Genomic DNA, 26711 nt, shown 5'->3' on the forward strand with positions numbered 1-26711 from the left:
TATGAGCCCTGCATAAATCTGGGGGAGGGGAAAAAATGTTACAAAGCACCGGAAAGAGCAGAGGGTGACCAGAAAGGATGTGGTAGATTACAGAGAGGCCACAGACCAATCTGCGATGGCGAAGTGATAGGCCCATAGATCTCGGCTTCATCGCGGGAGATTCTAATAATCTTGAAGGCCTTGGTTTCCATGGCGTCAAGGTGAGAAAGATGAGAGGCAGTGGAGCCAGCTCAAAAAGGAGAGCGGTACTGGGAGCCAGCCCAAAGGGGAGAGCGGTACCGGGAGCCAGCCCAAAGGGGAGAGCGGTACCGGGAGCCAGCCCAGAGGGGAGAGCGGTACCGGGAGCCAGCCCAGAGGGGAGAGCGGTACCGGGAGCCAGCCCAGAGGGGAGAGCGGTACCGGGAGCCAGCCCAGAGGGGAGAGCGGTACCGGGAGCCAGCCCAGAGGGGAGAGCGGTACCGGGAGCCAGCCCAGAGGGGAGAGCGGTACCGGGAGCCAGCCCAGAGGGGAGAGCGGTACCGGGAGCCAGCCCAGAGGGGAGAGCGGTACCGGGAGCCAGCCCAGAGGGGAGAGCGGTACCGGGAGCCAGCCCAGAGGGGAGAGCGGTACCGGGAGCCAGCCCAGAGGGGAGAGCGGTACCGGGAGCCAGCCCAGAGGGGAGAGCGGTACCGGGAGCCAGCCCAGAGGGGAGAGCGGTACCGGGAGCCAGCCCAGAGGGGAGAGCGGTACCGGGAGCCAGCCCAGAGGGGAGAGCGGTACCGGGAGCCAGCCCAGAGGGGAGAGCGGTACCGGGAGCCAGCCCAGAGGGGAGAGCGGTACCGGGAGCCAGCCCAGAGGGGAGAGCGGTACCGGGAGCCAGCCCAGAGGGGAGAGCGGTACCGGGAGCCAGCCCAGAGGGGAGAGCGGTACCGGGAGCCAGCCCAGAGGGGAGAGCGGTACCGGGAGCCAGCCCAGAGGGGAGAGCGGTACCGGGAGCCAGCTCAAAGGGGAGAGCGGTATTCCATCAAGCTGCGGATGAAATCCTTGGAAATCCTTGAACGTGGGTCGGAGTTCAGGTGTGCCAAGGAAAGACTGTACACGACGGAGGACTTGTAACTTGTAGATACGTCAATATTGTAAATATGTTTGACCATCCTTGTAACTTGTGGTTACTTAAATATGTTTGACCAGAAACATTGCATGTCTAAGGTTCTATAAATTCCACTTCATTGTCATCTTATTTCACTCCTAGTATCAGCTTTTTCAACCTACCCACACTTGACTTTTCTCCTGATCATCGTGTGAGTGCAGCCACATGAATGTGCAACTAATATCAAATGTCCCAGCACTCAGGAAAGTTGAGCAAAGAGATATTGGAGAAGAAGCGAAAGGCACTGTACCAAGCTGTGGATGACGTTGTGGACCTGATGAAGAAGAGGATCAATGAGAGGCAGGAAGAGAAGCTTTCTTGCCTTGAGCAGCAGAAGCAGAAGCTGCAACAGGAGATTGAGGCTCTTCAGGAAGCAGGATCCATTCTACAGAAAGCGCTCCAGGAGCTGGAGGCCATTACTTTTCTCAAGGTAGGTTGCTTTTCAAGCAATATCTATATTTCAAGGCACAGCATCATGCATTGTAAACGTAGGGGACAATTAATAATTTTCATAGTGGTGTTTTGTTGTGGTGTTTCATAGTGGTTTTAAAATTTTTTTTATTGCTTTATTACGCTCGCCAGAGGAGAGGGTGTTGCATTTGAGTCCGTTTGTTTGGCCGCACAGAATAAATATGAGATAGACGATAGACCAGAAATATAGACTCGTCACTGAAGATCACGTGATTCCAGTGTCCTGGCTGCCATTGACGGTGCTCTCTGGCCCACTGCAATCGGCGCTGGCGGTGATGTCTGCTCAGGCATGGCTTTCTCAGGGGACGCTTGGCACGATAGCCTGCTTGAACCAGTCGTTGGTTGACTAGCCTTCTGGATACAGGCACATTTGTCAGTTGCTGCCACTCAGCCCTAAGCCGATTAGCTGACTTGGTACGGCCATTGCGGACTAACAGGTGCAGCTGGCAATCATCCCTCCTTGTGGTTCTGCGGGGACGTCCTGGCCTCGGTATTGGAGTAGGGACACCCCTCTGAGCATTTCGTTTCAGGATCTTTGACACCTGACCTTGAGTGATACCATACTGCCGAACAATAGCACGCTGTTTCATGCCGGAATTTCGTAAAGCCACCACTCCATGACAAACAGCATTGTCGAGTGGACGGACCATCTCCAGAGGAAGCGGCAATAACTTTTGTTGACGTGCAGCAGTTGTTTTCCACTAATAAAGAACACAACAACCCTTATATACCCCATTGTGAAGCCAATCGTCAAATGTACCTGTCCGTACATTTTGTCACACCACATGTGATATAATCCTGTTATTGACTTCTTGCTGTGACAGACAATCAGTGACATGGTTCTTTTAACAAAGAAATCACCGAAGCGTAAAAGAAACTCACCAGATTGATATACTGAGTTCAGAAAGTAAACCCAAGTCAAGAAAAAAAAAAAATTCCATATTAAATGCCAAGTCTGTGTATATATATATATATATATATATATATATATATATATATATATTGTTGCGGGCGTTAAGTATGAGGACCTGAGTCCCAAACGTCACTCCCGACTAAGTGTGTTATAGGGTGACTAATGTCAGCGACCCCAAATCCTATCCCCAACCCGCCGGGCCGAGGCCCGCAAGCTGTCCGAGCGCTTTTTGGAAGCTTGAACTTTTGGTTTAGTGCAAGGAGTTTAAACCTGCCACACTGGCAGCTCAGGAGAGCTTGCAAACCGATCTGAAAAAAGGTCAATCAAACAAAATGAAACACAATCGATTTACTTCAAATAATGCAAACAACAACAACAACATGCATTTCAAGGCCATTTTCCCTGCGACAGTGGGGTTAGCCTTGCGGTCCCCATGACAATCTTCTCCATTTGCCCTATTTTCTGCATCTCTCCTTGTTAACCCCCTTGCGATTAGTCGACAACTAATCGTTTCCGAGATGGTTATCGCTTCCTCCATTTCTTCTTCCACCATCTTTAGCCAAGTCTTTCTCGGTCTTCCCCGTCCTCTACTTCCTTCTACATTCATTTCCAGCACTTTCATCCTTCCTCAACACATGACCAAACCATCTCAACCTGTTCCTCTTCACAGCATCAATCACAGGCTCTATTCCCATCATCTTTTGCAATTAATCATTTGTCTTCCTCTCTCTCAACGATACTCAACACATCCACCGAACCATTCGCATTTCCACCCTTCATTGCTGCTCTACATTCATGACCCATGTCTCGCTCCCATAAATCATAACACTTCTCACACATGCAGCATACACCTTTCCCTTCAGCTTCAACGACACTCCCCTCCTCATCAGCACGCCACTCAGTTCCCGAAACTTCTTCCATGCACATCTCACTCAAGCAACCGTTGTCGAGTCTGATCCACCTTCTCCATTCAGCATGTCTCCTAGGTAACAAAATGTTTTCACACCTTCCAGCTTCACGCCGTCTCCAAGATCCAACTCAACATTTCCTCCATCTGCAGCTCCCTCTGTGCACACCTTACATTTGAATGTAGCTGCCACACTGGTTAATGACCCTCTCAGACCGCTACATTTTTGATGAACCCACTCAGCGCACATTGCACATTGAATGGAGTTCATTCCGACACCCTTCCTGCACACAGCACAGGGCCACTTCCCAGTTCTTTCCACCTCACCACATGCTTTACCACTTGCCATCACCTTCGTCTTTCCAATATTCACCTTCAGACCTTTTGTCTCCATACATTCCTTCCACTTGTTCATCTTTTCCTTCAGTCCATCCATACCTTCCGCAATCAACACCAGATCATCTGCATACAACAACTCCCACGGTAAACCCTCCTTTACGTTCTGAGCCAGCACCTCCATCACAGCTACAAATAGTAGTGGACTTAGTACCGACCCCTGATGCACTCCCACCTTCACCTCAAACTCACCACTGTTCCTGTCCTTCGTCCTTACAGCTGTGCGCGCTCTTTTGTACATTGCCATCACTACTCTGATCAACCATTCATCCACTTCTAACTTCCTCAATGCCCATGTCAATACTTCGCGTGGAACCCTATCGAATGCTTTCTCGAGATCAACAAACCCAAGAAACAACTTCTTCCTCTTCTCCATGTACTTCTCCTGCAACTGCCTCACAATAAAGAGCGCATCTGTCGTTCCTCTTCCTGGCATAAATCCAAACTGCATTTCGTCGATCTTCACCTTCTTCCTTATCCTCCTCTTCAACACCCTTTCCAATACCTTCATTCCATGCTCCAATAACTTTATCGCTCGGTACGAGCCACACTCCAGAGGGTCACCTTTCCACTTGTATAGGTGGACGAGGATACTCGGTTCCCAATCCACTGGAATGCGGCCTTCTTTCACCACCAGATTACAGATCTCTGTCATTCTCTTCACACCCCAACTTCCTGCTGCCTTCAACATATCTCCCACAACTCCCGTCGGCCCTCCCGCTTTTCTACCCTTCATTGCTTTTATCGCTTCCTCAACTTCCTTCTCAGTTATCTTCTCTGCCGGTCCTAAAACTGGGTTACTCTCTATGTTGCCATCCCATTCATTCTCTGTATTCAACAGCATTTCCATATATCTTTTCCATCTTCCTTTAATTCCATCTGGATCCACAACGATTTGTCCCACTTCATCCTTCAAGCAACTCACCCCCATCACATCACACCTCTCTTTCGCTATCTGCTTTGCAATCCTGCATTCCGTTTTCTGACCCTCTTCCGAATCCAAGCGTTCTCCGAACATTTTCCTGCATGCCTCCTGCGCCTTTGCTACCTCTTTCTTTGCAGCCTTCTTGGCTGCCTTATAACTTTCATGCTCTGCTTTTTCTGCTCCCGTACCCTTCACCTTCTGCCACTTATTGAACTTCTTCCTTTTCTCGTCAATCTCTGGACAAACAACAACATTAATAACAAAGAACGTGAGTGATCCAACAGAAGAGCCAGGTTTTGACCTCCAGAAACGGTGGCCTGCACTCAACGGACATCACACCACCTCTACAAATGACAGCCCCGCATGTGACAGTGGTCACCCAGATCAGAATCTTCATCACATTGGGAATGAGTGTCACCTTTGGAGATTTGATGGGGGGTTTTAGGGCAATCCAACAATCCAGTGCTGTGACTTGGCTGTCCAACTTAGATTGCACTCACCTTTGAACTGTCTACTCTGGGTTTGATTTCTGACCCGACAATAAATTCATCCCAGTTATTTACAAGCGGAGCAAGGCATAATGAGTACGCTGTCTGTCGGATGGGAGGTTAAGCTGTTGACACTTCCCTCCGCTAAACTTTGATGCTTTCAGCCACATGGATGTGGTTGTGGACTTTGGGACAGGATTATGAAATTATGGGCCATACCATGATTTACATCACCTATCTTTTCTTATAAATCTTCCTGAATTCCTAATTGGTATCCAAAATGGAATCCTGTTCTTGTGAGTTGAAACTCACCCAACTACAGATTCATAATTGCTGTTGGGCAGGTGGAGATGCCCAGCTCTATGCAATTTTGAACAAGCTCATTGACTCAACTTGGCACAGCATGAAAATATTGTCACATCAGAAGGGTCCGTTAACACACCGCTCTGAGCCGCATAGTCCAAGCCTCTAAAGCCATCAGCGGATCCTGAAACGGTGTTTATTGGTCTCGCACCAAAGGGGATGCGAGACAATCGCTGTGTGCGTGTGCGTGCGCGTCCATATATTTTCACTTAAAAAATGTTTCTCTCTGCAACCGCTTGGCCGATTGATACGAAACTTTAAACATAGGCGGGACTCCCCATGAATAATATTTTATTGCTGGCTCTGACATCATAGGTCACATGGTATGGTAGCCATATTGGATGAAAGGGAAAAAAAATTGTACTGTACTGTACATCATTTTCGCCAAAACCACTCAACAAAAGAAATTGAAACTTGGAATTTGACATCGACTCCCCATGCGGTATATAGGGTGAAAACAATGGCGTCATGGGTGAAGTGGTATTCCAGCCATAATTGTTTGAATTTAAATTCTTATCCGAAAAATCTTAAACTTCATATATCTGTTATATGACCCGATGTGAGTGAATGAATTAAATTTGTGATCTAAATAACCCTACCAAGAAACTATACAACAACAACAACAACAACAGGCATTTTAAAAGGCCATTTTCCCTGCAAGAGCGGGGGTTAGCCTTGCGGTCCCCATGACAATCTTCTCCATTTTGCCCTATTTTCTGCATCTCCCCTTGTTAACCCCCTGGCCCGCATTTCTTCTTCGACCATATTTAGCCAAGTCTTTCTCGGTCTTCCCCGTCCTCTACTTCCTTCCACATTCATTTCCATCACTCTTCTCAACCAGTCACTTTCATCCTTCCTCAACACATGACCAAACCATCTCAACCTGTTTCTCTTCACAGCATCCATCACAGGCTCTATTCCCATCATCTTTCACAATTCATCATTTGGCTTCCTCTCTCTCAACGATACTCCACACATCCACCGAACCATTCGCATTTCCACCGTTTCCAGCCTTCGTTGCTGCTCTACGTTCATTACCCACGTCTCGCTCCCATAAATCATAACCTCTCACACATTTTTTTTTTTTTTTTCGTATGCTGAATCGAGGCTCGTGAAAGAGCTAACATTTACTTCACAAACAAATCAACCAGACAAACAAAATATATAAAAAGAGGGAGCGGAAGACAAGATGGGGAGAGAAGGGGCAGCACACAAACACAACATTTGAGAGCAGGGAGATGTGTGGAAGGGAGAGGGCTTGGGGGAAGGAGGTGTGGGAAGGCGGGGGGGGGGGGGGGGGAGGGGGAGGAGGAGGGAGAAGTATAAAACACAAGGACACGAAGGACTTCCATGACAGAAGTTGTTATTTCAAAAAAGTGGAATTGGGGTGAAATTTGCGGGGGTAGAAAAGATCAAGGTTTTGGATGGGGGAAGATAAGAGATAGTGGTGAACACCTGTTTTAACAACCTGGAGGGTGGAGTGGGATTGAAGAGAGTGAGGGAGTTTGTTCCAGAGGCGGGAGAAAAGAGGAATGAAGGAGTGAAGGTGAGCAGAGAGTCTTGATTTTGGCAGTTTAACCATAAGAGGGTTGCAGGCAGATCTTGTGCGACCTGAAGGAATATTTGCGGGACAGAGCCCAGAGAGAGCTGGGGGGGCAAGGCCAGAGAGGAGTCAGTAGAAGACGGAAAGACCACCAACCTGCCTGCGGTGAGTGAGTGAGAGGCCCTTGGAGTTAGCTTCATCGCGGGAGATTCCAATGATTCTGAATGCTTTGGTTTCAACAGCGTGAAGACGAGCTAGGTGTGAGGCAGGAGCACCAGCCCAGAGGGGAGAGCAGTATTCCATTGAGCTGCGGATGAAAGCCTTGTATGTGGTGAGGAGCTCAGGTGTGCCAAGGAAGGACTTCGCACGACGGAGGATGCCCAGTCGGCGACTGGCTTTGGAGGCCAGATTTGAAATGTGGTTTTCCCAGGAAAGATCATGGCAGATAGTGAGACCCAAAAGCTTGAGTGACAGAACTTCTTGGAGAGGATTATTCAGAAAGTGGATGGGAGGGTTGTCCAGTCGGTCTTTTCGGAGAGACATCGTAAGAGTGTGAGATTTGTCAGGATTGAAAGACATGTTCCACCTGTTTGCCCAGTCTGTGATTTTGTTCAGGTCTGCAGAGAGTGAGGAGGCTGCAGACTGCCGATCTGAGGGATGAAGAATGGAGCGACAGAGAGTAGAGTCATCAGCAAAGAGATAGAGAGGATTTTCAAGAGAGTCAGAGAGATCATTGATGAAGACCAGAAAAAGCACAGGGCCCAGAACACTGCCTTGGGGAACTCCAGCCTGAACAGGAAGGGGAGATGAGAGAAACCCATTCAGGGCCACACGTTGACTACGACCAGAGAGGAAGTCCACAAGTCAAGCGTGGAGATTTCCATGGATACCATAGGAGAGTTTGGTGAGCAGAGCGGGGTGCCAGACCGTATCGAAGGCACGTGATATGTCAAGGGAGACTGCTGTAATTTCCTGTTTGGCATTGAGGACCTCCATCCATTGTTGAGAAAGCAGAAGCAGCATGTCCAGAGTAGAGTGACCAGGTCTGAAACCAAATGAATGATCAGAGATCAAGCCATTGGAGAAGAGGAAAGATTTCATATCTGAAGCAATGATGGATTCCATGACTTTGCTGATAATTGGGAGAAGGCTGATTGGTCTGTAGTTGCTGGGATCAGTTTTTGCACCTTTTTTGAGCAAAGCGGTGACGTTGGCAGATTTCCAAGCAGATGGAAGATTACCTTGAGCAAAAGAGAGGGTGAAGAGAACAGAGAGAGGGAGTGAAAGAACGGAAGAACAGGATTTTAGGACCAGTGGGCTGATGCCGTCAGGTCCAGTTGCAGAATCAGAGTCGAGGGTTGACAGAAACTTTTCCACCTTGTCAGGAGGAAATGACACGGAGTCCAGGAGCAGCTGGGTACGACTGGGTACGTTGGGTACAGAGAGGGATGGGTTTGGGACACAAGATTTAGAGGCAAACACAGAGTTGAGGCATTCAGCTTTTTCACGTGCGGAGTCGGCCGTGTGGCCATTTGAGGTGAGGGAGGGGATGGAGGGGGAACAACCAGAAACAGATTTGACCAGACGCCACCAGGATTTGGAAGAGGGAGACAGATAAGAGAGTTCGGTCCTGAGAATGGAGAGATATTGTTTCCTGGCTCTCCTGATGGTGGACACACACTTGTTTCGGGCTTTGTGAAAGGAAATGAGATTTCCTTCCGTTGGATTTGCTTTCCAGGAGACGAAAGCAAGATGTTTCTGGGCAATAGCCTCACCACAAGATTCCGTGTACCATGGACGGGAGGAAGGGTATGACAACTGAAGACGAGATGGGATAAATCTGTGCATGAGAGAGAGCAATTTACTTTGGAAGAATTCCCAGGATGAGTTGATGTCAGAGGTGGTAGAGATGGGAGACCTGTCCAGATGATTGATGGCTGCTTGAAGACCGTGCCAGTTGGCCTGAGTGAAATGCCAGACTCGTCGACGCTGAGGAGGCTCTCTGAGAATGGTCAGAGAGATGTTCACTTTAACAAGCACATGATCAGATGAGCCGATTGGAGCAGAAGAAGAGCAGCAGACATTTTCAGAGAAGTTAGTCATAACCAAGTCCAGAAGAGAAGATGCTCCGTTGACTGATGTCCGGGTCGGGAAATTGACAGATTGTGTCAGTCCCAGTGAGTCACAGAAGTCCTTTGCTGAAGAGCCATGGCTGGTGAGAGGGGTACCCACACCCAGCCAACTGGCATGGTGACAATTTAAATCACCACATATGAGGAAGAGAGAGTTGGGATGGGTAGATAGAAGTTGGTCCATATTATCAGACAGCGAGATGTAGATGGAGTCATCACTGTTTGTTGGACGGTACAACACACATATGAACAAAAGGTGGGAGCGAAGGGGAAGCCGTAGCCAAAGGTATTCCTGGGGGTGAGGTGGAGAGAGGGCAGTGCAGGGCGAGTGAGGAAGAGTGAGGAAGAGAGTTTTTTTAAATAAAGATAGCAACCCCACCTCCAGGACGAGGCTCAGGTCTATCATACCGGAGGAGGGAGTAACCTGGGAGAGATACCAAGGAATCAGAGACATCATGAAGGAGGAAAGTTTCTGTGAAGCAGATCACGTCTGGTTTGTCAGAAGCAACCTGTATGGAGAGATCAGTCAAGTTTGAGCGAAGGCCCCGGATGTTTGAGGTCCATACTGTTAAAGAAGAGGAAGGGGGAGCATCGGATACAGAACAGGGGGGGGGGGAGCGGTAGAGTAAGATGTGGAAGAGGTTGGGAGAGCTGTTGAAGGTGTGTCAGAGATTTCAGAATAGCTTGGAGAAAGGGAAGAATGGGGCAGACAAAAGGTTTGATGGTGATTGGGTGAGGCGCAGTGAGGCGTTATTTGAGGAAGGGGAAGAGTGAGGCAGAAGGTTGAGGGAGATGAAGGTGAAAGTTGGAAGGGGGAAGAAGCGGGTAGGACGCTTTGAGGAGGGGTGAGAGGGGTGTCTAGGAGGGGAGGAGCGAGGGAGAGTCTCCGAGGGGAGGGGAAAGGGGGAAGATTTGGAGGGGAGGGGCAAGGGGGAATATTTGAAAGAGATGGGTGATGGGGAAGATTTGGAGGGGAGGGGCAAGGGGGTAGCTTTGGAGGGGAGGGGTGATGGGGAAGTTTTGAAGGAGAGGGGTGATGGGGAAGATTTGGAGGGAAGGGGTGATGGGGAAGTTTTGGAGGGAAGGAGTGATGGGGAAGATTTGGAGGGGAGGGGTGAGATTGGATTTTGAAAAGTGTACGATTAACTGGAAACGAACATTTATTGCAAAATGAGTTTCTTGAGACCTTCGAGTCAAAAATACGTTTGAGGACGCTGAAGGATGGGTGGAGTGCTGGAGAGTTTAGGGAATGTATGAAAGAGGCACTATAAGAGATGGAATTTTTTTTTGGAATGAATAGATTTGGTGAGCAAGTCGAAAGCATCCTTTTATAGAAGAAGAAGAAAAAGGTGTTAAAGTATCCTACAGAATACAGTTCTTCAGGGGACAGATTAAACATTTTTTTTAACAACGTGGTCGAAGAACGAACGAACAAATAAGAATGAACAAATGGATAAGAACAGAGAAGGAAATTATTTTTTTGGCTTTTGTTTTTTTTGAGGAGATTTTAAAACAAGGAAGTATGGGGTGAAAAGACCGGGAAAAACAGAGACCGAAAGTAATTGCAGCGCGATCGAAGAACCGCTGAGACAAAAACAAAGCCTCAAGCCAAGGTCGGACACGGTAGCCTACTAGTACTACACTAGGCCTCAGAATACGCGACACGAACTAACCGACGATTCTGTACACAGGTATGAAAAACCAACACCGAGAATCCTATTAAAGACACACCAATAGGTACATACACCGAAAGAAAGATACGGTTTCGACAAAAACACAATTGTGAAAAATTACTTAACTTCGAAAGCGTGCGCGCATGGACAGCTGTGAAGAGATGTGACCTCCAATCTTGCGCATGCGCACACATGCAGCATACACCTTTCCCTTCAGCTTCAACGACACTCCCCTCCTCGTCAGCACGCCACTCAGTTCCAGAAACTTCTTCCATGCACATCTCACTCCAGCAACCGTTGCTGAGTCTGATCCACCTTCTCCATTCAACATGTCTCCTAGGTAACAAAATGTTTTCACACCTTCCAGCTTCACGCCGACTCCAAGATCCAACTCAACATTTCCTCCATCTGCAGCTCCCTCTGCACACCTTACACTTGAATGTAGCTGCCACACTGGTTAATGACCCTCTCAGACCACTACATTTTTGATGAACCCACTCAGCGCACATTGTACATTGAATTGAGTTCACTCCGACACCCTTCCTGCACATAGCTCATGGCCACTTCCCAGTTCTTTCCACCTCACCACATGCTTTACCACTTGCCATCACCTTTGTTTTTCCGATATTCACCTTCAGACCTTTCGTCTCCATACATTCCTTCCACTTGTTCATCTTCTCCTTCAGTCCATCCATACTTTCTGCAATCAACACCAGATCATCTGCATACAACAACTCCCACGGTAAACCCTCCTTTACCTTCCGAGCCAGCACCTCCTTCACAGCTACAAATAGTAGTGGACTTAGTACCGACCCCTGATGCACTCCCACCTTCACCTCAAACTCACCACTGTTCCCCGTCCTTCGTCCTTACAGCTGTGCGCGCTCTTTTGTACATTGCCATCACTACTCTCATCAACCATTCCTCCACTCCTAACTTCCTCATTGCCCATGTCAATACTTCACGTGGAACCCTATCGAATGCTTTCTCCAGATCAACAAACCCAAGAAACAACTTCTTCCTCAGCTCCATGCACTTCTCCTGCAACTGCCTCACAATAAAAAGCGCGTCTGTCGTTCCTCTTCCTGGCATAAATCCAAACTGCATTTCGTCAATCTTCACTTTCTTCCTTATCCTCCTCTCCAACACCCTTTCCAAGACCTTCATTCCATGCTCCAATAACTTTATCGCTCGATACGAGCCACAGTCCAGAGGGTCACCTTTCCCCTTGTATAGAGGGACGAGGGTGCTCAGTTCCCAATCCACTGGAATGCGGCCTTCTTTCACCACCAGATTGCAGATCTCTGTCATTCTCTTCACACCCCAATTTCCCGCTGCCTTCAACATATCTCCCACAACTCCCGTCGGCCCTCCCGCTTTTCTACTCTTCATTGCTTTAATCAATGAAGAGTAGAAAAGCGGGAGGGCCTACGGGAGTTGTGGGTGCAAGAAACCTGCCAAGAAACTATGCGACATAATTAATAGGTGCATGGATGATATGGGTATATGGACCGTAATAGTAGCGTCTTCAGTTATTGTTGGTATTTTTGATCAGAATGAGCACACGAGACAAGACTATGCTCTCTACGAGTGCCATTCTAGTTTCGTCTTTGTACAAGTCTGTACTTGTGCCAAGTTTGAAATCACCAGAAAACAATAGAGGGATAAGCTGATGTTCAAGTTAGTCCACCTGGTGAAAGTTTTCATCTTGATTACATGGTTTTTGAAGCCATTTATGGCTTGCTGTTACACCTGCATTATGGCAGACTCTGAAATTGCTTTTCACCATAAGGTGCTGCACATGGTCCAGTAATTTTGGTTGCAATGACAGTGTGATTACCATTAAACCCACCATGACACCACGTCCTTGAAAACGTGGTTAAGCGTACTAATTGAACGCAGGCCTGAAAGTTGTACGAAATAGTGGAACGGTTTCAGAATTCCCAACTTATTTATTTATTTTGTTGTTTTCAGGGCTACAAGGATCTGCAACAGAGGTAAGACTACGCACGTTGCTTGTTCTTCTCTGTGTCATACAGTTTAGTCCCAAAACTTTGCATCTCCATCAAAGTTCGATTTTTCCATATCACGTACTGGATCTTGAGTGAACGAATATTTTTGTGAATTTTCAGATGTTTTGTTCATTTTTACCTCCACCTCCTATCTGGTACTTAAGAAATTGGTTCCATAAAATGTGATATGTTGGTACCCTAACTGATTTCAATCTTTTCTGTTAAAATAATGTTTTTAAAAAATCTATCTGAGATGGTTTGTCGTTTTCACGCAGCTGTTTTGTGGAACATGGTACTTCTACTCAATAATTTCCTCACCTTCGCTCTTCTTGAAACTGTTTTTATTAATTGGATGTCCCTCCATTTGCAGGGTGAAATCCAAAGAAGCTCCACCACCCATAGTGCCCGACTTCTCCATGGAGGAGCAGAAACTGGACTCGCTAATCCAGCTCAACAAGGGCTTTCTGAAGGAGATGCAGAGTGAGTGGTACAAATGGAGGAGGTTTGACAGGAGAGGAATCAATTGGAGGAAATGTAAAAGAACAGGGATGGGAAAGGAGGTTCTGGAAGAAGCAGTATCGTTTCATGAGGTGTTGGCAAGAATGCCAGGTGGTGATACTGTGGAGTGGGCTGATTTACTTTGATGTCAGGCTCCCCCCAGGGCCCAGGCCTATCATTCTATGCCAATATGCTTACGTAGTTGACCAATATATTGTCTGGGATTTTCTATTTATTTGTTGAACGCAAGTATATTTTGAGATCACCCACACATCATAAATGGCTAACCTTTATGTTATCAAAATTTTATTCCTTGTTCACCCTTCTTCATTTGATCATAATTGGTATTAGTGCCATCACAATGGTATTTACTAGGCGAGACAATTTACCAAGCCCAATGGTATTTACCAGATTTGGTGGTGCAATGGTCAGGGCGTCCGTTCTGAGTTTGGGAGGTTGGTGGTTTAACCCCGGCCAAGGGACATACCAAAGGCCTTAAAAATGGTACATGCTGCTTTCTTGCTTGATGCTCAGCATCCAAAAAGTATAGAGCACGGACAAACAACCATAGGTTGGCAACCATTGCACAGGCTTGCTGGGTCTCATGGACTTATGTGTTGAGGTTCCTTGCAATGGAACACGTATAATAGTGAAGGAGAATCCCCTTGAAATATGCCTGCCCTGTCAACTTGATCTACGGGTTGCCCATTGATCATTATCTGACCTCTGCTTGTTGCTTTTACACAGGTTTTGTTTTAATATCCTTAGCATTTTTCTATTTCTTCCAAGCATTTAAAAATTCAGGATTGTGTAACTCGTTCATAAGTCTTCATCCCCCCTCCCCCAAGGGCATAGCGGTAGGCTTATTGCTGTTGTAGGGTCTGTTTCTATTATTGGTGTCCCCAATTTTTAATGGTACCACAGAGTTTCTTAAACCCCCAAAACGACTAAACCACCACTTCAAAAAAAAAATTCTTCTTGCATTCGAAACACTCCAAATTCCCAAATTTTATCAAGTTCCGAACTGTATCTTGGAGCTGCCTGGGACTGTCAGAGATTACATTTTGCATCAATAATGGGAATAATTTTTTTTTGGACCTTGACCTAATTTCTAAGGTCATGACATAATTATAAACATTTTAATATTTTTCACCATATCTCAACTAAAGCTTGTCCGATCGGAACGAAATTGCACTTTCTATATAGCTTCAAGAAGGCGCATTTACACTTAATTTAGACTAGGGCATGCCCGTACTATATCTATATCTAAAATTATATCCCCCCCCCTCTATTTACATGCAATGGTTTGGTCCAAAGCGAACGGCTTCCGGAGTTTGGTAAAGAAATCGCCATCGCGTGCACAAACGCGCAGGAAAGCGAATGAATCGCAAATTCGTTTTTATTAGTTGTAAAACATAGTTTAACGCCAACATAGTTTGCAAACGTGAAATAAATGAATACGCTCTCAAATGTGCCATCCGAGGCAGAGTGTGCCCGCCACGTTCGGCACACGCGATCGTTCGCTGCTCTCTGATTGGTTGAATCGTTTTTTGGACATAGCTCGGTAAGTAATTGTCCGATTAATATGAAACCTTGAAAAGGCACATCCTCGGGTCCCCAGCAATATACCTGGCAAGTTAAAAGTATATCGGACCCGTGGTTGTCGAGAAACAGCGGTCACAGACAAACAAACAAACGTACAGACGTACAGACAGACAGACAGAGATTACTGGAATTATAGATAGATGATACCCTTCTAGGTTAAAGGTCAAGGTCTTACACCCGTAGGCGTTTTAAACCACCATTTAGGTTTTTCTCCATTTTTTTCTGCCAATGGACTTTCGGATTGAAATTTTGCGTCAATAATGGGAATGCAAAGTATTCCCATTTGCATTCCCAATAATGGGAATGCAAAGTATTCCCAACTTCCACAGTTGACAATTTTTTTTGGCCTTGACATAATTTTAAGGTCATTTTAAGGTCGGGGCGGTCACGGATTTTCGAAGCTGTTCCACGATCTTCACGCACGCTCGAAGCTAAGTCATTGTCACATTTGTATTCTTGTCTAAACTGTTTATCTTACGTGTGTGTACCTTTTAAGTGTCCCTCGGAAGTTTTATCGGGGTTAATCTTTCATACCTGTAAAAAATAGTCGAGTATCTCGTGCCGCGCGCGGCCACGCGGCCGAGTTGTTGAAGCTTCCGACCTGGAGGCTTGGTTTCTCTCCGGGCATCCAAAGTGGTTATTTTTTCATTCGTGTGTTTGTCAAATTTCAACTCGTTACTTTATCGTCCATGCTTTATTGTTTGTTTATAGTTAGTTTTGGTTTGAATTTCCTGTAACTCGTAATTAATTAATCCTGTTCTGCGCCTCGTGTGCAGCCTTGTACCCCTGTCGGTGTTTGTTAACTTAAGTCCCCTACATCGTGTTTTGCTTGGCTCTCAGTTTTTCCCTTCTACACCGAACGTAATACTCTCTGTCTAACGTTTTAAATCCCCACCCCGCCCCACCCCACCCCAACCCACCCCACCCCACCCCACCCCCGCCAAAAAACAACAACAAAAAAAACATTTATTTTTCCTTTCTCCACGTGTGCCGTTGTCTCATCCTGTACTTTCTGTCCAGGTGTATCGCGGTGCTTTTCGCCCCGCCCCCATTATCTCCTTGCCATCCACCTTTTGCCTGCCCTGTTCACGTGACTCGTGGTGGTCCCTCTCGGCCCTCCCCCCGTTGGTATTTTGTGCATATAAGATTGTTCACGGTTCTGTTTAAATATTATTTTAAACATGTTTAACCTTTCCCCTTCCGTGTTTTATTCAATGGTATATTACAACACGCTGTTTTTCTTCCTATTTAAAAGGCTTTTTTCAATTTCCTCTCTAACTCATTCCACGTCAAAAATAAGAAATTCAATATCTTATACGTCTCCCTCACTACATGGTTTAAATTCACATTCATTCCATCCCTCCTCCATCGTTCTGAATCGGATTGCTAACTTGAAAATCACAACAAACGCAATTTGTTATCAATGTTCGTCTTTCATTAATCATCCACTTTCTAAACTCCCCTCTTGCCCCTCCCCTCCAAATCCCCCCCCCTTGCACCTACACTCCTAAACTCCCCCCTTTCCCCTCCACTCTTAAACTCCCCCCTTGCCCCTCCACTCCTGAACTCCCCCCCTGCCCTTCCCCTCCTAAAGTCCCCCCTTGCCCCTACACTCCTAAACTCCCCCCTTGCCCCTCCACTACTAGACTCCCCCCTTGCCCCTCCCCTCCTAAACTCCCCCCTTGCCCCTCCCCTCCTAAACTCCCACCTCACTCCTCCCCTTCAAAACTCCCCCCCAACTCCTCCCATTCAAATCTCCCCCCATACCATTCCTCTCAAATTCTCCCTCCTCCCCCCTCCTCAAAGTTGCCTCCTCCCCAGCTCGTCTCCCTTCTATCTCATGCCTCCACCCCCCCCAACCTTCTACTGTCCCATGCCCCCCCCTCAAACAACCCCTCACTCTGCCTCATCCCTTCACCACCAAACCTTTCATCCTCCTCATCCTTCCCTTTCTTGGAACTCTTCTGTAATCTCTGACACACTATCAACTGCTCTCCCTACCTCCCCCTCTCATCCTTCATCTTAACCTACTCCTCCCCTCCCCTGTCCTGTACCCGATGCTCCCCCTCTCTCTTCTTTAACGGTATGGACCTCAAACATCCGGGGCCTTCGCTCAAACCTGACTGATCTCTCCATACAGGTTGCTTCTGACAATCCAGACTTGATCTGCTTAACAGAGACTTTCCTCCTTCAAGATGTCTCTGATTCCTCAAAATCTCTTCCTGGTTACTCCCTCTTCCGGTATGATAGACCTGAGCCTCGTCCTGGTGGTGGGGTGGCTATCTTTATCAAAAACTCTCTTCCTCATTCTCCTTGCACTGCCCTCTCTCCTCCTCACCCCCAGGAGTACCTCTGGCTACGCCTTCCTCTCCGCTCCCACCTTTTGTTCATATGTGTTCTGTACCGTCCCCCAAACAGTGATGACTCAATTTACATTTCACTCTCTGACAACATGGACCAACTTCTATCCACTCATCCCAACTCTCTCTTCCTCATATGTGGTGACTTCAACTGTCATCATGCCACCTGGTTGGGTGTGGGTTCCTCTCTCACCAGTCATGGCACCTCAGCAAAGGACTTCTGTGACTCACTGGGATTGACACAATCTGTCAATTTCCCGACCCGGATCTCAGCCAATGGAGTTTCTTCTCTTCTAGACTTGGTTATGACAAACTTCCCTGCTAATGTCTGCTGCTCTTCTTCTGCTCCAATCGGTTCTTCTGATCATGTGCTTGTCAAAGTGGACATCTCTCTGGCCATTCTCAGAGAGCCTCCTCAGCATCGAAGAGTCTGGCATTTCACTCAGGCCGACTGGGACGGGCTTCAAGCAGCCATCAATCGTCTGGATTGGTCTCCCATCTCCACTGCCTCTGACATCAATTCTTCCTGGGATTTCTTCTAAAGCAAACTGATCTCTCTCATGCACAGATTTATCCCATCTCGTCTTCAGTTGTCTTACCCTTCCTCCCGTCCATGGTACACCGAATCTTGTGGTGAGGCAGTTTGCCTTGAAACAACTTGCCTTTGCCTCTTGGAAGGCTAATCCAACTGAAGGCAATCTCAGTTCCTTCCACCAAGCTCGGAACAAGTGTGTGTCTACCCTCAGGAATGCCAGGAAGCACTATCTCTCCTCACTCAAGAACGAACTCTCAAACCTGTCTCCTTCTTCCAAATCCTGGTGGCGTCTGGTCAAATCCGTTTCTGGTGTTTGTACCCCCTCCCTTACCTCTAATGGCCACACAGTTGACATCGCACGTGACAAAGCCGAATGCCTCAACTCTGTGTTTGCCTCAAAATCTTTAGTCCCAAACCCATCTCTCTCTGTTCCCACCTTTCCCAGTCGAACCCAACTGCTCCTGGACTCTGTGTCCTTCTCTCCTGACAAGGTGGAGGAGTTTTTGTCTAACCTCGACTCTGATTCTGCAACTGGACCAGACGGCATCAGCCCACGGGTCCTAAAATCCTGCTCTGCCGCTCTATCTCACCCTCTCTCTGTTCTTTTCACCCTATCTTTTGCTCAAGGTCATCTGCCAGCATCCTGGAAATCAGCAAACATTACCGCTTTACACAAAAAGGTGCAAAAACAGATCCTTTTAACTACAGACCAATCAGCCTGCTCCCAATTATCAGCAAAGTCATGGAATCCATCATTGCTTCGGATATGAAATCTTTCCTCTTCTCCAATGGCTTGATCTCTGATCATCAATTTGGATTCAGACCAGGTCACTCTACTCTGGACATGCTGCTTCTCCTGTCTCAACAATGGATGGAGGTCCTCAATGCCAAACAGGAAATCAGAGCTGTCTCCCTCGACATATCACGTGCCTTCGACACGGTCTGGCACCCAGCTCTGCTCACCAAACTCTACTCCTATGGTATCCATGGAAAAGCTCCACGCATGGCTTGCGGACTTCCTCTATGGTCGTAGTCAACGTGTGGCCCTGAATGGATTTCTCTCATCTCCCCTTCCTGTTCAGGCTGGAGTTCCCCAAGGCAGTGTGCTGGGCCCTGTGCTTTTTCTGGTCTTTATCAATGATCTCTCCGACTCTCTGGAAAATCCTCTCTATCTCTTTGCTGATGACTCCACTCTCTGCCGCTCCATTCCTCTTCCCTCAGATCGGCAGTCTGCAGCCTCCTCACTCTCTGAAGACCTGGACAAAATCACAGACTGGTCAAACAAGTGGAACATGTCTTTCAATCCTGACAAATCTCACACTCTTACTATGTTTCTCCGAAAAGATCGACTGGACAACCCTCCCATCTACTTTCTCAACAATCCTCTCCAAGAAGTTCTGTCGCTCAAGCTTTTGGGTCTCACTATCTGCCATGATCTTTCTTGGGAAAACCACATTTCCAAGCTGGCCTGCAAAGCCAGTCGCCGACTGGGCATCCTCCGTCGTGCGAAGTCCTTCCTAGGCACACCTGAGCTCCTTACCACATACAAGGCTTTCATCCGCAGCTCAATGGAATACTGTTCTCCCTTATGGGCCGGTGCTCCTGCCTCACACCTAGCTCGGCTTCACGCTGTTGAAACCAAAGCTTTCAGAATCATTGGAATCTCCCGCGATGAAGCTATCTCTGAGGGCCTTTCACTCACTCACCGCAGGCAGGTAGGTGGTCTTTCTGTCTTCTACCGACTCCTCTCCGGCCTTGCTCCCCCAGCTCTCTCTGTGCTCTGTCCCCCAAATATTCCTACAGGTCGCACAAGATCTGCCAGCAAGCCTCTGATGGTTAAACTGCCAAAATCTCGGCTCTCTGCTCACCTTCACTCCTCTTTTCTCCCGCCTCTGGAACAAACTCCCACACTCCCTTCAATCCCACTCCTCCCTCCAGGTCTTTAAAACAGCTGTTCACCACCATCTCTTATCTTCCCCCATCCAAAACCTTGATCTTTTCTACCCCCACTAATTCACCCCAGATCCACCTTGTTTGTAATTCCAACTTCTTTCCTGGTAGTCCTGGCAGTGTCCATATGTTTTATGCCTCTCCCACCCCCTTTCCCATGCCTCCCCCCAAAGCCCTCTCCCTCCCACAGATCTCTCGATGTCTCCATGTCTCTCGGTTCCTGCTCTCAAATGTTGTGTTTGTGTCCTTCCCCCTCTCTCCCCATCTTGTCTACCGCTCCCGATGCTTTTTGTTTTATGTGTCGGTTTGTCTTTCTGTGTGATTAATGTTCGCTCTTTCACGAGCCTCGATCTTGTATTTAAAAAAAAAAAAAAAAAAAAAAAAAAAAGGCCCAGTTTTAGATCGTTAACATTTTTCACCAAAATTCAACTAACGTCTGTCCGATCGGAACGAAATTGGCCTCCCTAGAATAGCCGAGATCAAGCTGCATTTAAGTTCAATTTACATCATACCCTTCTGGGTTAAAGGTTAAGGTCAAATGGTGATTTGAAAAATACGTTTTTTTGGTCATCACTAAATTTTGCCAATGTGGAATCTGAAAGACTGCTTGACCTTCCAAGATGTTCTTGCATCATAATAGGATGAATTAACAATTTCCATGTTGATAGGGAGCTGAAGTGTCTTCATTTTGTTACTATATTAATTAATTAATTATTATTAATGTTATTATTATAAAACCAATGAAATTGTTGTTTGTGCAGCTTTAGCCCCTTCGACAGAACTGTGGGAAGAACAGCAGAGATTCAACTGCCACACCAAAGAAGAAGAAGAAGAAGAAGAAGAAGTAGCAGGACAGAGACTCACTGATCCGAGTCCCTTGAAAAGACTTTGTAAGTGAAGGAGATGATTGTGGAGGAGTATTTTCAATTGATGTAACAAAGGCATTTCATACATGGCATTTGCTATGCTCTGAATGGAATTATCATGTTATCAAAGTTCAAATACTGTATTAACCTCCTCCATTAACCAGAATTATATCATCATATTGCCACCGGAGAGAGATATCCTGCCGTAAACTATTACTGTGATGCCTAGATCTTGACTCACTAGATCTTGATTCCCCAGATCCTGACTCCCTAGATCTTGACTCCCTAGATCTTGACTCCCTAGATCTTGACTCCCTAGATCTTGACTCCCTAGATCTTGACTCCCTAGATCTTGACTCGCTAGATCTTGACTCGCTAGATCTTGACTCGCTAGATCTTGACTCCCGAGATCTTGACTCCCTAGATCTTGACTCCCGAGATCTTGACTCCTTAGACCTTGACTCCCTAGACCTTGACTCCCTAGATCTTGACTCCCTAGATCTTGACTCCCTAGATCTTGACTCCCTAGATCTTGACTCCCTAGATCTTGACTCCCTAGATCTTGACTCCCTAGATCTTGACTCACTAGATCTTGACTCCCGAGATCTTGACTCCCTAGATCTTGACTCCCGAGATCTTGACTCCCTAGACCTTGACTCCCTAGATCTTGACTCCCTAGATCTTGACTCCCTAGATCTTGACTCCCTAGATCTTGACTCACTAGATCTTGACTCACTAGATCTTGACTCACTAGATCTTGACTCCCTATTGGATCTTGGCTCCCTAACGTCCGTTCCACTTCCCATTGGATGAAACGTGCTCTCCGACCCTCTCACCAATTTTATTTCTTTAGACTCCATATACAGTGTGAGAGTTCCGTATGTAGATTAGCCTTTTACATTTGATATTTGTTAATGTTATTACCTTTTTATTTTTAAACAGAAAGTGATTTTGAAATGTGTCATAGACTTGGGTGAATTTGAAGGGAGTTAGTCATGATGTAATCCAGTCTAGAAAATCTCATGTTGAGAATCCACCACAGCTTTGAATGTTTTTCTTCCCCAATCCAACAACATATTCCAGTTGTAATATTGTACACCGCTCCTTTCCTATGCCATCTCCAGGCATTGCAAATCGTCATTGCCGGGCACCAAAGGGGGCTCGGCAGTGACGCACGCTGAAAGAGAGTACTCAGTTTTCACTCTGGTTTCTTTCTTGTTTGTTTTCTTTCTTGTTTGCTTGGTTGTCCGGGCGATATCTCAGCCATCCTTTGAGCTAGGAAGCTGAAATTTCGGCACAATAGTGAGCAAGTCCTTTGTCAAAAACGGTATTTTTTTTTTTTGATTAATCAATAAATTGAGGAGTTATTTAATTATTAGCGATTAATTAAGTACTTATTTAATTAATCAAATTTCCTTTCTCTTCTGACCATTAACTCAGGCACCTTTTGAGTTAGGAAGCTGATATTTGGACATGCTAATGACCAGGTGATTTGGCTGCAAAGGATATTTTTGATTTATTAATTAATCAATTAATCGATTAATTATTTAATTATTTGATTAATGACAAAAAAATTTTTTTTTTTTAAGTTACAGATTCTGATGAAATAGTGGTAATGTATGTGTTCTCTGACCAAATTGATTAATAATTTAATTTTTTTATGATTATTATTTATTTATTTTCATTATTAATCATTTATTTATTTTCTTTCTCATTTGGCCAATATCTCAGGCACCTTTTGAGCTGGGAAGCTAATATTTGGACATGTGACCAAGTGATGTGGCTATCAAGGATATTTTTGATTTATTGATTAATCATTTCATCTATTAATTATTTATTGATTAATCGATTAATTATTTATTGAGTAATCAATTAATTATTTAATTTTTTATAAATGACTTATTTCTTATAATTATAATATGACTATTATATTATGACTATTATATGATTATAATATGACTTATAATTAAATTTCTAAAAGGTACATCTTCGGATGAAGCACTAGTGCTTTAGGTATGCTATTAGCCAATTGATTAAGAAAATATTTTATGATCATTTATATATTTTAATTTCACAATTAATCAATCAATTATTGTACTCCTCTCCCTCCCAATGCAGCCTCAATGAGCTGCACTGCGGTATTGCCAGGTGCCCCGGCAATGCCGCGCTGCAGCATATTTAATTATTTGGCATGGGGCGGTGTACTTTGAATGTATTTGTACTTGTTACATATAAAGTCAGTTCCTGGCTGGCACAAGTGCTTCCCATTCTACACACCACACCTTCCCCCTAACCCTCAGCGTCACAAGCGACACTCATTCTACAGGCCACACCTTTGCTCTTCCCCCTCCCTCCCAGAATTTCAAGCACCTCCCATTCTTCAGGCTGGGTCTTCCCCCTTTCCCCCAGCATCACAAGCGCCACCCAATTCTACAGGCCACGCCTTCTTCCCTCTCTCCCAGCGTCACAAGCACCACCCCCTATCTCTCCCCCACTTCCCTCTCTCACACCCCCCCCCCCACTCCCCTCTCTCTCTTCCACCCCCTTTCCCTCCCCCTCTCTCTCTTCCACCCCCTTTCCCTCCCCCTCTCTCTCTTCCACCCCCTTTCTCTCCCCCTCTCTCTATATGCCCATGCTCTATCCTTTTAAAATGTTGAGTGTACTCTGTCAGAGTGCCAGTGCCGCTAAAACAGCTTCCTGAGCAAGGTTTATACAGGGTGATATGCCATTGCCTTTATACAGGGTATTTTGGGCAGGAATTTGTAAATAGGCCACTGTGGTGGTGAGTTGTCTCTGGTTAAAGCCTACTTCTCTGGTCTAATTCGCCCAATTTCCTCAGAGGCAACTTGTCTAGACTCTTCGCGAAGGACACCTTGGGAATCAACGTCCAATATTTAATGGGAAACCCAGTTTATCGTCCATCGGAGGGACCGCACACACATTGATGAATCACTTTGTCTGTGAAACACCGGGAAGACGGTTTATAGCTGGGCCAAGATTCAAATCCAGACGAGGCAATTCAAAGGCGAGTGTACGTACCTCTAGGCCATGCTGTCAGCTAAGATCGTATTGTAACTCGCTGCCAAACAAACTTGCGATTTCATGTTGTATTTATATGTCTAAAATGTATCTCATTCGGTATAATGTATTTCTTCTGGTTGAATGTTGAGCTTCGTCTGCACGCAGAGCTTTTCAAAAGTAGCGCTGGAAGTGGCCGTCGGAAACTGGAGACATCCGAATGCACAAACGCATGAACAGACACCGCACTTCGTATTATATGCCTGCAAAGCTTTATGCAACCTTCACATACACGGATTATTCTTACGAGTCCTTACGGATCGCCAACTCGTAGTCAATCGCAAGCATCCGTAAATAACTCGCTGGTATCCGTAGATAACTCGTCACAACTCGCAACAACTTTTGACATGTCAAAAATCATCTTCCGTTATTTACGGATGCTTGCGATTGACTACGAGTTGCGATCCGTAAGGACTCGTAAGAATAATCCGTGTATGTGAAGGCACCCTTAAGCATTAATTATTGCAAAATATTTTTCGGTTCAATTTTACGATGACCCTTTGTGTTATAGTAAGGGAAACATATGAAAATCTGTTAACTAAATTGTTACCAAAAAATTTCTTCACCAATATGTTTGTAAAGGTGTGTAATAACATGTGTTAAAATGTTGAAGGTCAACTCCCGTGGGAAACCCAGAAAAAAAGCTGTTGAATTCGGGTACCGAAAAATTATTTTCGAGAATTTTTATTTTTTTAAATCGGCCCTTATAGTGCAGGCCCATATGTCATAACAATATTGTTTGTGTTTTTTGTTTGTTAAAATTGATTTAGCAATGGATTCTGCTTCAGAATATTATAGAGATGTAAAAAAAATAGGGTTCCATTTTTTCTTTTACGTCTAATAGGTAGTAATTCGAAGAAATCCAAGATGGCCGCCATAACATTTGGAAAATACACTTTTGTGCATATCTTTGTATCTAGATATCATATAAACATGAATAATATGTCCTTTTATATGTTTTCAGACCCAAGGAAGCCATATCTGCCATTGTTTTTACAGAAAAATGCAAGGAAAATAAAATAGTGGACATATACCAGCCAAAGTGGGGTCGGCCGGCATGAAATCGGTTAATTAAGTTTCCACCATCTAGTTAAGGTCTGGTTTTGACTGTGTTGACGAAATGTGAATCTGAATAGTAGTATCTATCTTTGCAGGACCGACGACAGTTCAAGAGTGTCTAGAAAATTACACCTACCTTCAAGATGAGTGACTCACCACCCAGGAAGATTGAGAAGTCAGTAGATTTCGGACTTTGTTTTGTATGCCAAATGGCCATAGGGCAAACAGACTATACAACCTTTGTAACGAAACCAAAACTCTCCTCTGTCGAGAAACTGATGGCAGGTGCTGAGGAACAGTACACGTATGGTGAAACAAAGTTTGCATCATTGAATAGACGTTTGCAATATTACTCTGCTGAAGAATTGCTCGCAAAAGGTCTCCGCTACCATAAAGCTTGTTACAAAGATGTTACCAATAAGATGCACATTGATCGAGCAAAGGCTAGGTTTGAGAAAGGAACAACATCAGGCAGTGCCGCAGAAATCCGACTGAAAAAGAGAGGACGACCAAGTTCTAGTGATCTAGGGGAAAGCACGTCAACATCCAGAAGGTGTTCCCGAGAACAGACATTTGACGCGCTCAGATGTGTCATATGCCAGGAAGACAGAGGAAGTGAACTACACAATGTGTCAACAAAGAACATGGGACTCCAGATCAGAAACATTGGCCAAGAAACAAGTAATGACAATCTGAAAGTGAGACTGAACAGTGTCATAAGTTCGCCTGACCCATTGCAAGCAATGGCTGAGGACATGAAATATCATTTACCATGTGTAGTTAAGGCCAAACGTGCTATAGTTAAGACGGAAAAACAAACAGAAACAACCAATGTTAACTTTGGTCAGGTGTTATCAGACCTTGAACTCATTGAAATTGTTGAAACTGCGTTGAATGATACTACTGAAAATGCTGTGCTGAATATGAATGAAATTCATGTAACCTATGTCAATTTACTTAAGGAGCACGACTTTCCGGTCTCAGACAACCATAGTTATAAGCCATACCTGAAACAATTGATCCTAGACAACATTGCCGATGTTCATTTCAGCCGGCCCTCAAACAAAACAAAGCCAGAGCAGATTCTTTCCACAAAGCTCAAAGACCACATGATATCAAGCACAATTACAGCAGACAGCATCAAAGACGATTTTAAAGTACTTTTGCGAGCTGCGAAAATATTGAGGAAAGACATCGCATCTTCCCCAGCATGGAAATTTAATGGAACCTTTGCTGATTACAAGCCACCCCCGATGCTCAACATCTTCTGCAAGCATGCAGTCATGGGAACAAGGAAAGTAGGAAATAGCAACAGGGAGGACTCCATTGGTGTGAGTGCATCATTGTTGGCGCAGCACTTTGTCGGTGCTTATAAATCTGACCGACAGGTATCGTACGAACCAAGAAGCGAGGATGGATCATTCAAACAACGATTTGAAACTCCATTGAGTGTGGGCTTAGCTCTCGACATACACAAAAACACACGATCCAAGGCGCTTGTAGAGAAACTTGCACATCTGGACCTCGCCATCTCCTACAAAAAGGTCATGGAGATTGAGACCAGCATTGCCAACTCCGTACTGAAGCAAATGGAGTCCACCGGAGGCATCTGTCTACCACCATGGTTGGTTCAGGACACGTTCGTCTGGTTTGCCATGGACAACATCGATTTTCTAGAGTCAACTCCTTGCGGGATGAATACCCTTCATGGTACAGCAATTGCGATCTACCAGCCTGTATCACCGGAGAAATCACCCATGATACCACCAATTGAACTTGACCGGTCATCAAAAGCTCAAACGATACAT

General features: G+C 45.7%; 1 protein-coding gene across 3 annotated transcripts in view; it reads left to right on the plus strand.

The window, feature by feature from the left end:
* LOC137413938 (tripartite motif-containing protein 14) overlaps positions 1 to 26711 on the plus strand; it is a 48193-nt gene that overhangs the window by 11863 nt on the left and 9619 nt on the right. For all 3 annotated transcript variants that reach the window (XM_078769960.1, XM_078769962.1, XM_078769961.1), the window contains 4 exons: positions 1326 to 1559; positions 12915 to 12937; positions 13323 to 13432; positions 20662 to 20790. In XM_078769960.1, the coding sequence (XP_078626086.1) occupies positions 1326 to 1559; positions 12915 to 12937; positions 13323 to 13432; positions 20662 to 20790 (496 nt within the window). The remainder of the gene's footprint in view (positions 1 to 1325; positions 1560 to 12914; positions 12938 to 13322; positions 13433 to 20661; positions 20791 to 26711) is intronic.

This window comes from Myxine glutinosa, chromosome 1 (genome assembly GCF_964187855.1).
Source record: "Myxine glutinosa chromosome 1, kmMyxGlut1.1, whole genome shotgun sequence".
Taxonomy (NCBI): domain Eukaryota; kingdom Metazoa; phylum Chordata; class Myxini; order Myxiniformes; family Myxinidae; genus Myxine; species Myxine glutinosa.